Source organism: Salvia hispanica, chromosome 1, assembly GCF_029641045.1.
Source record: "Salvia hispanica isolate PSC_SH4W2 chromosome 1, Shi_PSC_v1, whole genome shotgun sequence".
NCBI lineage: Eukaryota > Viridiplantae > Streptophyta > Magnoliopsida > Lamiales > Lamiaceae > Salvia > Salvia hispanica.
Window position 1 is genome coordinate 40,336,703 of NC_142692.1, and position 12,549 is coordinate 40,349,251.

General features: G+C 39.5%; 2 protein-coding genes and 1 pseudogene across 2 annotated transcripts; all 3 read left to right on the forward strand.

Annotated features, from left to right (window-relative positions):
- The first annotated feature begins 514 nt into the window (after positions 1 to 514).
- Positions 515 to 2,413, forward strand: LOC148933793 (putative late blight resistance protein homolog R1A-10; annotated as a pseudogene).
- Positions 2,414 to 2,732: 319 nt separating this feature from the next.
- On the forward strand, positions 2,733 to 3,283 carry LOC148933794 (putative late blight resistance protein homolog R1A-4). Its single transcript, XM_089061523.1, has 2 exons — positions 2,733 to 2,895; positions 3,075 to 3,283. Exons 1-2 carry the CDS (start codon positions 2,733 to 2,735, stop codon positions 3,281 to 3,283), a joined length of 372 nt encoding a protein of 123 aa, XP_088917649.1.
- A 3,875-nt stretch (positions 3,284 to 7,158) lies between these two features.
- Positions 7,159 to 11,616, forward strand: LOC148933795 (putative late blight resistance protein homolog R1A-10). The gene is made up of 3 exons (XM_089061534.1): positions 7,159 to 8,464; positions 9,777 to 10,635; positions 11,032 to 11,616. Exons 1-3 carry the CDS (start codon positions 7,713 to 7,715, stop codon positions 11,614 to 11,616), a joined length of 2,196 nt encoding a protein of 731 aa, XP_088917660.1. The 5' UTR covers positions 7,159 to 7,712.
- Positions 11,617 to 12,549: the final 933 nt, after the last annotated feature.

Below are 12,549 nucleotides of genomic sequence, written 5' to 3' on the forward strand. Positions count from 1 at the left end.
TTTGCATCTGACAAGCTTTGCCCAACCAAAGGTCAGATTCTGAGTTCGGGATACATATTAGAAGATCCATGGTTGAGTACGAAGAACATCACGAAGGTCAGATTCTGAGTTCGGGATACATATTAGAAGATTCATGGCTGAGTACGAAGAACATCATGTGGAGAAGGCGCAAGCAATCGTCGATTCTTCGAAGAATCTGTTCGGTAACCCTAATCCGTAGGAATTCATGAATTAGGGTTTTGATTCCTTATTTGTGAATTATATGTGTTCAAGCATTCAATTGATTGTTTAACATGTGATAAATTGATCCCATTATCTGTCAAATAGATCCATATGCATGATTTATTTGTGAATGCATGACTTCCACTGTGCAAAGGGCACCAATCCCGAACAGTTACATGTCATAAATGATTCTCCTAATAAAAATATTGCAAATCTTGGTCAGTTTAATAGTATTATTTGCTGAAGCCTCCAGGTCACCAATGCGCAGTTGACTTGTTTAGATTCAAATCACATCTTGTTTTCCTGCAATTGTAATTTGCAACAAGCTTTCCTTCCTTCGTTTTCCAAGCAAGAAGAAATCTGAAAAAAATGGCTTACAATCTTCAACCACTCATCACCATTCTTGAAGGAATCCTTGATCCACACCAATCACGATGGATTGTTGGTGAAAACAACCCTCAACTTCAATCCCTTTACAACAAAGCTACTTCACTTCAAAAGCTCCTTGATAAATCTTCACTCACAAAACTAGACAGCCAAATAAGAGAAGTAGCACATCGAGCAGAAGATATCATTGAATCTCACATGGTTGATCACATGCTCTCTGGATCTAATTGTGTGAGATTTACTATTTCCACACCAGATCTTACAACAAGTAAAGCGCAAACATGATTCTGTTATGGAACAAGCGGAGAAGCTCATGCAGATGGAGGAGAGGAAGATGCCGCGAGAGCTTCATTCTGCTATGGAACTAGTGAACCTCGTGGATCAGAAGATGCTGTATAGCAGTTCATCAAGCTCCAAGAACGCTGTGGTGGTGGGAATTGATGACGATCTGATGCAGCTCAAGGACCGGCTGACCCGTATGGAGAAGAAGCGGGAGATCGTCCCCATCGTTGGTATGGGTGGAGTAGGTAAAACCACTCTCTCTCGAAAGCTTTATGAAGATCCATTGATTGTTGATCACTTTACATATCTGGCTTGGACCATTGTCTCACAAGATTACAATATGCGGCAAGTTCTCAAAAGCCTTCTTCGTTGCATAACTGGACAAGAATGCCATCAACCTATTGATGAGTTAAAAGATATGTTGTATAAGAGCTTTTTCGGTAGAAAGTACTTGATTGTGTTAGACGACATATGGAGCACCAAATTCTGGGATGAGGTTAGGATGTACTTCCCGGACAACAACAACGGGAGTCGCATTGTGATCACCACTAGGGAATCTGATGTAGCGAACTACACTGACTCTTCGAGTTTGCAGCATCAGGTGAAGTTGCTTAGCGAGTCTGAAAGTTGGAATCTGCTTCACCAACTTGTGTTCGGGGAAGAGGAGTGCCCTCTTGTATTACATGAGATTGGTCGTAAGATCGCCAAGGATTGCAGTGGGCTTCCTCTAGCCATCGCTGTGATTGGAGGGCTTCTATCTAAAATGGAAAGGTTAGAAGATGTTTGGAGGAAAATTGGGGACAATGTAATTGCTGCAATTTCTGGATCAGACGAGCGATGCTATAGTATCTTGTCTTTAAGTTATAACAACTTGCCGAATCACTTGAAACCATGTTTCTTATACATGAGAACTTACCCCAAAGACTTTGATAAAAAAGGCTCCAAACTCGTGCGTTTGTGGGTGGCAGAAGGATTTGTATACTCAAGCGGGGAAAGAAGTCTGGAGGAAGAGGCAGAGGATTGGCTAAGGTCTCTAGTCGAGAGAAATCTATCTATTTCTAGTTAGAAAATACAAAAGGAAAAGAAAAGAGTTACAACATGCATGATATGTTGAGGGATATATGCATCAGGAAATCTGGTGAAGACATGTTTCTGAATGGTCCCAAAAAGTTCACATTGTGTAATCCACACCACATGAGTTTTCAAACATCAGATGAATTTGAAGATGTTAATGATTCAACAGAGTCAATGTCACTAACTCGATCTGTTATATGCATTGATCGTCGGAGGGGTGAGTTTCCACTTGGTGCATTATTCGCGGAAAGATTGCCAAGGGGGCTGGACTTAATGGATATGTGTTTCTCTACTGTCCCAAGTGAAATATTTGAACTTGTCAACCTAAGCTCCACTGCGATTTCAGAATACTGAGAGGAATATCAAGATTGTGGAATTTGCAAACCTTGATTTGTGATTGTAGGTTTGATGAGCCAGGTGAGCTATGGAAGCTCTATGAGTTAAGATATCTCAATGTGTGGAATTGAGTTGTTAAAAGATGAGGAAATAAACTGTAGTGTCCTGAAGAAGCTGCAAAGTATTTTTTCAGTGAAACTACCTAAAGATGATCAGGCAACAAGTTGGGATGGTTTCCTCAAAAGCATTCCAAATATCAAAAAGTTTGATATTATGGTTACCTCCAAACTACATCCACGGCAATTGATCTTAGCCAGCTTCACAAGCTCGAAAGATTAATATGCAATAATATAAGAACTGTATCCTCTCATGACGGTTTCAGAGTTATATTTCCTTGTAATATTTGAAAACTTGTTCTGGATTATTGTAGAATGGATTCAAGAGTGTCGAGGACTCTGTGTGCACTACATAAGCTGGAAGTGCTCATGATAAAAGGATGCACATTTGTGAGCGACGAGCTGACAAGTGAAGAAGAAGAGTGGGAGGTAGCAGATGGAGATGTGTTCCCCTCACTGCAGTTTTTATATCTTGAAGGTTTGTGTCGGCAGTTGAAACATAAAATGAATATAAAAAAAATATATCCCACATCGGTGTTCTAAAAAAGCTTAATCCACTATATAAAGTCTCATGGGCCCCTCCTCCTATCACCAATTGGTTTTAGGATGGAACTCATGGATTTCTATCAAGTTTGTATGGTCTTGTGACTTGGATAGCTGATGAGACCAACTTTCCTAAACTCCACCACCTCCGTTTACGTGACTGCTTCGGTCTAGAGGAAATCCCAAGCGGCATTGGAGAAATCCAAACACTCCAATTAATTGAGTTAGAATATTGCAGCGAATCAGCAAATGCCTCAGCAGAAAGGATTAAGGAGGAGCAATCTGAAAATGGCAACGAAGATCTCAAACTTCGCATAGTATAAGATGACTGAGCCGTGATCGATCGCACTTCCAAAAGGTAATTAACCATTTCTTTAACTTGAAGATTTTGAGTGCTAAGTTGTATGCAACACTGTCATTTTGATCGCACATTCATGCCTACACTTTTCATTAATTCCATAAAAATACACACTAGGATTTCCAAGAGGGATTAATTTGTAGTTTCATATTTCATTTTATTTCACTAAATTGTCTTAAAATGATCAACTCGATAATATATACTCCATCCGTCCGTGAATACGAGTCCTATTTTTTCATTTTGGTCCGTTCGCGAATAGGAGTCCGTGTTCATTATTACTATAAATGGTAAAGAGGCCACACATTCCACTAAATCATTCCACTTACATCTCATTTATGGTTACGAATATATACAAGTGAGATCCATATTCCACTAACTTTCTTCCACATACAACAATAGATAAGCAATAGGAACATCTTTCTTCTTTCTGATGTACACACAACCATCATATCTAGATCTGACAAAGCCATTATTTAACACATAGGCATCAAAAGTCTTAGGCCATTGCCTACTAGCCTGCTTCAAACCATAGATGCTCTTCTTAAGCAGGCAAACTTTGCCCTCATCCCCTGGCCTTATAAAGCCCTCTGGTTGTGACATGGAAATTGTTTCTTCCAGATTTCCATGAAGGAATGCAGTCTTAACATCAAGCTGCTCTAGCTCCCAATCTTTCTTAGCTACAAGGGCCAGCAGCATTCGAATTGAAGCATGTTTTACAACAGGTGAAAAAACCTTAGTAAAGTCAATGCCCTCTTCCTGTGTAAATCCTTTTGCCACTAGCCTGGCCTTGAATCGTATATGATCAGAAGCCTCATTGGGTGAAGACTCAATCTTCTTTTTGAAGATCCACTTGCAACTCACTACCATTCTACCATCAGGTGCTTCAACGAGTACCCAAGTCCCATTTTTCAATAAAGACTCAATCTCATCTATCATGGCCTTCATCTAGCTTTCCCATTCCTTACTGTTCATAGCATCTCTGTAAGTAGTTGGCTCAGAATACTCCACCTCCTCAGCTATACAAAGTGCATAAAAGAGCATTTCAGAATCAGAATACTTTGTAGCTTGCTTTGGGACTCTTCTGGCTCTATCTCTGGTGAGCATGTAGTTTCTCAGATCAACTGAGCTGCCTTGAGATGGTGCTTGAGATGGTGCTTCAGGCCGTATTGGTTCAGTATCACCATCTGAGTCCCCTGACTCCACCTAGGACTCATCATTATCCATAGCAACAGTTTCACTCTCCACTGTCACTTGTTGTTGTTTCTTCAAGAATGGCATCTCAGTCTCTGTGAAAACTACATCTCTGCTAATTAAGATCTTGTTGTTTCTAGGCTCCACACAGCACAACCTATACCCTTTAACTCCTGACTGATAGCCCAACATTACACATCTTAAAGCTCTAGCATCAAGTTTGCCTTGCTTCAAGTGGGCAAAGGCCTTACAGCCAAAAATCCTCAAATGATTATATTCAGGATTCCTCCCATACCACCTCATATCAGGGGTGTCTCCATTGATGCTAGATGAAGGACACATATTCAATAGTTTCACTGCTGTAAAGGCTGCCTCAGCCCAAAACTTTTTCTCCAATCCAGAAGCCAACAACATACATCGAACCCTCTTAAGGATTGTTCAATTGTACCTCTCTGCCACTCCATTTTGTTGTGGGTTGAGAGGTACAGTCCTATGCCTCTTGATTCTTCTATCTTTACAGTAGTTTTCAAACTCTTTGGACAAAAATTCCAGCCCATTGTCTGTTCTAAGGCATTTAAGCTTTACACCTTTCTCTCTTTCTACCTCAACACACCAGTGATTAAAGCACTTAATCTCTGATTTCTCCTTCAGGATGTAAATCCAACATTTTCTAGAAAAGTCATCTATGATACTCATGTAATATCTACCTCCCCCAACAAAGTTTATAGAAGATGGCCCCCAAAGATCAGTATGTGCATAATCTAAGGGAGAAGTGGATGTATGCTTACCTACTGGATAAGGCAGCTTCTTAGATTTTCCCAGGATACATTCACCACAAGGAGTGCTGTGCATATCATCAACTCCATGAATTATCCCTTTCTTTATCAGTTGCTTTACACTCCCTTCTGTAGGATGCCCAAGCCTCCTATGCCACAAGCTTACAGACTCTGACTTCACAATGTGAACTTCATCCTGTGATGTCTTCATTACAGTAGCAGTCAGGTAGTATAAAGTCCCTCTTCTTTCACCGGTCATGACCACCTTCTTGTCCTTCATAACAGTCATACTTCCATCTGCAGAGGAGAATGTACAGCCCTTTCTTTCCAGAGATCCAAGGGACACTAAGTTTCTTTTCACCTCTGGGATATATCTCCCATCATGCAGTTTCTTGATTGACCCATCCTGCATCTTCAGCCTCACGGATCCAATCCCTTTAACATGACACACCACATTATTTCCCAGAATCACAGTGCCCGTTCCTTCTTGGATTTCCTCAAACCAGTCCAAATGAGGACACATATGGAAGCTACAACCAGAATCCATAATCCATGAGCTTCCATCCTTGACTTGCATTATGTTGAGGGAATCTGGAGAATCATTCTCCTCGACACAATCAGTGGAGTTGGCAGTGTTTCCACCACCATTTGCTTGCCTTCTCTTCCACGCATAGCAATCTTTCTTTAGGTTCCCTGGTTTTTTACACCAATGACATGACCGGGTTTCCTTTTAATCATTTGATGAAGACTTTGAACTTTCTTGGTTTTTCTTGACAAACTTCTTCCCTTTGTGCTTCTTGACATTGAGACTCTCTGGAACAGGATCTTGCACATTCTCTTTCGACTCATGCAGATCTTTAGCTCTTAAGGCAGATTGTACCTCAAGTAGTGTGATAGTCTTTTCACGTCCATACATAATGGCATCACGAAGCTGATCATACGCCTTTGGTAACGCATTGAGAAGCAGGATTGCCTTGTCTTCATCTGCAATTGAGACATCAATGTTCTCAAGATCATCCACCACCTAGTTGAAATCCTCTAATTGCTCAAGGACACTCTTCTCTTCCAAGAATCGATAGGAGTAGAGGCACTACTTCATATAGAGTCTATTGGCGAGCGACTTCGTCATATAGAGATCTTCCAATTTCTTGAGAATATCAGCCGCGGTGGTTTCCTTTGACACTTCCCGGAGCACCTTGTCTCCTAGACTTAGAACAACAGCGCTATGCGCCTTCGCCTCAATTTCTGCCTTCTTCGCAGCCGCTTCCTCATCAAGATCGACCTTCGGTGTATCCTCGCTCTCAATTTCCAGAGCCGATGAAAGCCCCTGCTGAATTAACAACGCCTTCATCTTCACGCGCCATAAACCGAAGTCGTTCTTGCCTGTAAATTTTTCAGCTTCAAACCTAGAAGCCATTTTTTATTCTTCGCGAAAATCAAATTCAGATCCCTAACCAAGATTCAATCGAATTCCCACAGACGACGCCAATTGAAATGATTCGAAGCCCAATCACGGTTTCAGAGATCTATCTACGAGTTGCGTGAGAGAGTGATGATTGAGAGAATTGAGCAAAATCTTATTGATCAAAATCTGAGAGAGGAAAAACTATATGACTTCCTTTTTACAAAATTGAATACCGAAAGAGTAAAGGTAACAAACTAATAACTCCCTAACGGCTATTAAATCTGACGGCTCAGATTTAAACTCACTAACTAACGCAATCCAACGGTTGCTGAAACACTAGAGCTCGACTAGCTCAAGGCTGATTTCTCTCATTGAATTCACTCGCACTGAGCTGACATTGAGCTATCACAAGTCTAACAGAAAGTAACAAAAACAATCAATTAGTACTTTAAATTTCACATACTTGAGAAAAAAAAGGTGATGAAAGAGATGTTGATATTACAACTCAAATTCATATTTTTGAGATATGAGCAAATATGTACACAATATATGAGAGCACAAAGCATGTTACTTTTACAGATTGATTCTCCTACTAAAATAATGAAAATCTTGGATAGATTCAAGGGTAAGTACAACCATCTTAATAACATTATATCCAACTACACAATACTATATTACTATCAAATGCAGATAACAGTTTTATCTTATTTGCTCAAGCCTCAAGGTCAACAATCATCTTGTTTTTGTGCAATTGCAATTTGCAACAAGCTTTGCTCCCTCTGTTTTTGGAACGAGAAGAGATCTGAAAAAATGGCTTATAATCTTCAACCTCTCATCACCATTCTTGAAGGAATCCTCACCAATCACGTTGGATTGTTGATGAAAACAACCCTCAACTCCATTCCCTTCTCGATAAAGCTACTTCTCTTCAAAAGCTCCTTGATAGTAAATCTTCACTCACCAAACTAGACAGACAAATAAGAGAAGTAGCACAACAAGCTGAAGGCATCATTTTATCCCACATGGTTGATCGTATGCTCTTTGGATCAGATTGTGTGAGATTCACTTTATCAACACCAAATCTGCAGCAAGTAATAGGAGAACTTGATTCTGTTATGGAGCAAGCAGAGAAGCTCGTGGAGATTGATTCTGCTATGGAACAACTGAAGCTCGTGGATAAGAAGATGCCGTCTAGCAGTTCATGGTATTCCAAGAGTGTTGTGGTTGGAATTGATGGAGATCTGATGCAGCTCAAGGATTGGCTCACCTGTATGGAGAAGAAGCTGGAGACCGTCCCCATCACTGGTATGGGTGGTGTAGGTAAAACCACTCTCGCTCGAAAGCTTTATGAAGATCCTTTGATTGTTGCTCGCTTTGATTATCGTGCTTGGGCCACTGTCTCACAAGATTACAATATGCGGCAAATTCTCAAAAGCCTTCTTCATTGCACAACTGGACAAGACTTTGATCAACATATTGATGAGTTAAAAGTCATGTTGCATAAGAGCTTGCTCGGTGGAAGGTACTTGATTGTATTAGATGATATATGGAGCCCGAAATTATGGGATGAGATAAGGATTTACTTCCCAGACAACAACAACGGGAGTCGTATTGTTATCACCACTAGAGAATTTGATGTGGCGAACTGTGCTAGCTCTTCGAGTCTGCAGCATCATATGCGGCTGCTCAACGAGTCAGAAAGTTGGGATCTACTCCGCCAACTTGTGTTTAGAGAAGAGGAGTGCCCTCTTGTATTTGATAAACTCGTAGTTTAGCAAGTGTTTTGGATGATTGAAAGTGCTTAATTGAGTATATTGTAGCACATTACTTGAGTTTTCATCTATGATCCCTTATTTTAGTGTTCTGATAAGTTTGTCGAGTTTTTGTAGTCACAGCAGGTGGAAACGGACGAAAACGGCACCAAAAACCGTAGACCGGGCATTCAGTGCACAAGACCGGGCGTTTCATTGAAGGAAGTCAGGCGTTCTGCCTCTCAGGCCGAGCGAACCCACTGTGGCCGGGCGTTTTGTGCAACGTGACATTTTAAGAAGAACGCCCGGTCGGGCGTTTTGTTACTTAAAAATCGCCGGAGCGCTGATTTTGTTCTAATTTTCGCCCCGGATATAAATAGGACCTAGGGTTCGACCTCAACATACTTTCCACACGCCCCAGAAGCAGTTTCCACGTTTGAGAGCAGATTGAAGCGACAAAGAGTCCGATTCATCAACAAGTTTGAAGACGAAGACGATTTGCCCATTCAATTCACCTTTGGGAGTATCTCTATTAGCTTTCCTATGTTCAAATCACTTTCTATGGATTTCTCTTGTGAATTTGCTTTGAATATGAGTAGCTAAATCATTTGTAGAGTTTTGGTGAAGACTACAATGAATACTTTTGATTAATTCAAGGATTTTTTATTACCTTCGCTCTTGTGATTTCTTTGTATCGTTCTTGTGCTTTTTTCAATCCAATTGCTTAGCTACCAATTGGGTTTGTTGACCTAGTTATGAGTAATCGAGAGATACCTAATTAGGATTGATAAAAGAATGCACAACACCTAGGTAATTTGCATTCGAGAGAAGGAATTCTAGAGTGAGGGCTTGAGTCTTTTGTTTTAAGGAGTTAATTATGAAATATTAGAAGGAGACTTTAATATTAATGGTTAATCAACTGGTTAAGTGCACTCGAGAGAGGGCTTAGTCTAGACTAGCGGCTTTCCTAGTAATCCTAGAGACTTCAAATGGGTAATCGAAGTTGTTGAGCTGTTCACATCGTGTTCGTTGTAGTTGGATCCAAGGCTCTACCTTGTTCTCTTATTTGAAACTCGTCTTTTGTTGCGTGCTTTTATCTTGTTTATGTTTAATTATTTTTCAAAATCAAAACCAACCTTTCCGGATTTTCTAGATAGTAGTCAAAATCGGTTCGTGGTACTTGAGTTGCACAATTTGTCTCCGTGGATATGATACTGCTACACTAGCCCCGTACACTTGCGGGTAATTCTCGTGTTTAAAATAAATCGAGTCAGTATTACAGGAGATTGGTCGAAAGATTGCCAATGATTGTGGTGGGCTGCCTCTAACCATCAGTGTTATTGGAGGGCTGCTATCTAAGATGGAAAGATTAGAAGATGTGTGGAGGGAAATTAGGGACAATGTTATAGCAGCAATTTCTGAATCAAACGATCAATGCTATATTATCTTGTGTCTAAGCTATAACCTCTTGCCGAATCACTTGAAACCATGTTTCTTATATATGGGAGCCTTCCCTGAAGACTTTAAGATTAAAGGCTCCAAGCTTGTACGTTTGTGGGTTGCGGTAGGATTTGTAAAACCAAATGGGGAAACAAGTTTGGAAGAAGAGGCTGAGGATTGGCTAAAGGCACTAGTAGAGAGAAATCTATTTATGGTTAGAAAATACAAAAGGAATGGAAAACCAAAGAGTTATTATAGCATGCATGATATGTTGAGGGATATATGCATCAGGAAATCTGGTGAAGACATGATTCTGAATGGTCCCAACAAGTTCACATTCTCTAATTCACACCGCATGGGTATTCACACATCAGAAGAAATGAAAGGTGTTAATGATTTAACAACGTCTGTGTCACTTACTCGATCTGTTATATGCACTAGTTTCCGGATGACTGAGTTTCCATCTGTTGCAATTTCCAAGGCAAGATTGCTAAGGGTGTTGGACATATTGGATATGCGTTTCTCTAATTTCCCAATTTCCAAGGCAAGATTGCTAAGGGTGTTGGACATATTGGATATGCGTTTCTCTAATTTCCCAACTGTAATATTTGAACTTGTCAACCTACGCTTCTTAGGTGTCTTTTGCTATTCAGATATACCAAGAGGAATATCAAGATTGTGGAATTTGCAAACCTTGATTGCTCCGAACAGCAGCTTTGATGAGCCAGCTGAACTATGGAAGCTTGATACGGATGTTGGTTGGTTGGAGGGGAGTGGTTGCTAGAATAATAGGGAAGCAGTTAGTGGGGAAATCCCAAGATTATCTAGTTAGTTCAGATTTTATTGTTATTTGAATTATTGTAGATTTATCTAGCTACCTATATAAGGTGGGTCAGTAGGAGTAGCTGATATCTTTGGAGAGATCAATATTTGGGCGGTTTTTACCGTGGCCTCATTCGTGAGGATTATTTTCTGTTTCAGTTCCATGTTCACTGCACCAAATTCTTGGGATTTCCCCACTAACTGCTTCCCTATTATTCTGGCAACCACTCCCCTCCAACCAACCAACATCCGTATCAAAGCTCTGTGAGTTAAGACATCTGAAGGTGTGTGGAATTGAGTTGTTAAAAGATGAGGAAATGAATTATAGTGCCCTGAAGAAGGGTTGCAAAGGATTTCAGTGTATCTACGGGAAAAGGAGGCAAAAACTTGCGATGGTTTCCTCAAAAGCATTCCAAATATCAAAAAGTTGTCAATTGACGGTTTCCTCCGAATTACATTCACGACAATTGATCTTAGCAATCTACACAAGCTCGAAATATTAAGGTGCTGTTTTATGAAAACTGTATCTTATCCAAACGGCTTCAGTCATCATTACAAAGTTATATTCCCTTGTAATATCAGAAAACTTGTTCTTGATGTGTGTATAATATATTCGGGAGTGTGGAGGACTCTGAGTGCACTACATAAGTTGGAAATGCTCAAGATAAGTTTATGCAGTTTTAAAAGTGAGGAGGAGACATGTGATGAAGAGTGTGAGGTAGCAGAGGAAGATGTGTTCTGTTCACTGCAGTTTCTCTATCTTGAAAATTTGAGTATTGTGCATTGGATAGCCAATGAGACCAACTTCCCTAGACTCCGCCACCTCTATTTATATCGCTGCTTCGATCTAGAGGAAATCCCAAGCGGCATTGGAAAAATCCCAACACTCCAATCAATTGAGTTACAATATTGAGCGAATCCGCAGTGGCCTCAGCAGAAAGGATTGTGGACGACAGGACGAGCAATCTGAAAATGGAAACGACGATCTCAAACTTTGCATAGTAAGGGACTGAGCCGTGATCGATGGCACTTCCAAAAGGTAATTAACCATTTCTTTAACTTGAATGTTTTTAATGCTAAGTTGCATACATTGATTTTGATCTCACATTCATGCAAACAATTTTCAAAATCGGAGAATAATTTCATAAAAATGAATACTGATGTTTTAAATAAGGATTTTAGTAATTATTAATTTGTAGTTTCATGTAGTATTTTATAGTATTTCACTAAATTGTCTTAGGATAATCAACTGGATAATATAGTACTACTGTTGTATCCGATAATTTTTAACAATTTATTAATTTATAGTTTCATTGTAACTATGAGTACTCCATCTGTCCTTGTTAAGATATAGATTTTATGAGTACTCCATCTGTCCTTGTTAAGATATAGATTTTAGTTGTAAGGGATTTTAGGAATTGTTGTTTAATTAATTTAAATGGAGGGAGAAAATATGGATGTAAGTATTAAATGGAAAGGGAAAGAGAATTGAATAGTATTTCATGAGACCAACTCCTTGTTAATTGTATTATTACAAGGGCTAATTCTTATGCTCTATATTGGATTGAATCATTTTTTGAGAAATTGGGACATGTGGACTAGGAAATAATAAATAAAATGTAGTACTATCATATGTTTATTTGTATTTATTTTAATTAATTGAATTCACCCTATTTTATTTGAATTATGCCATTCTTTATTTGAAAAAAAGATAATTGTATTTTGTTTTGAATTTCGAAAGACAAGCGAAACACCTAATTCCAAAACATCACAAGGATTGAGAAACTGAAATCTCAATATCAAATAGTACTAGTGTGTTTTTACAGTTGATTTTCCCTCCATTCAA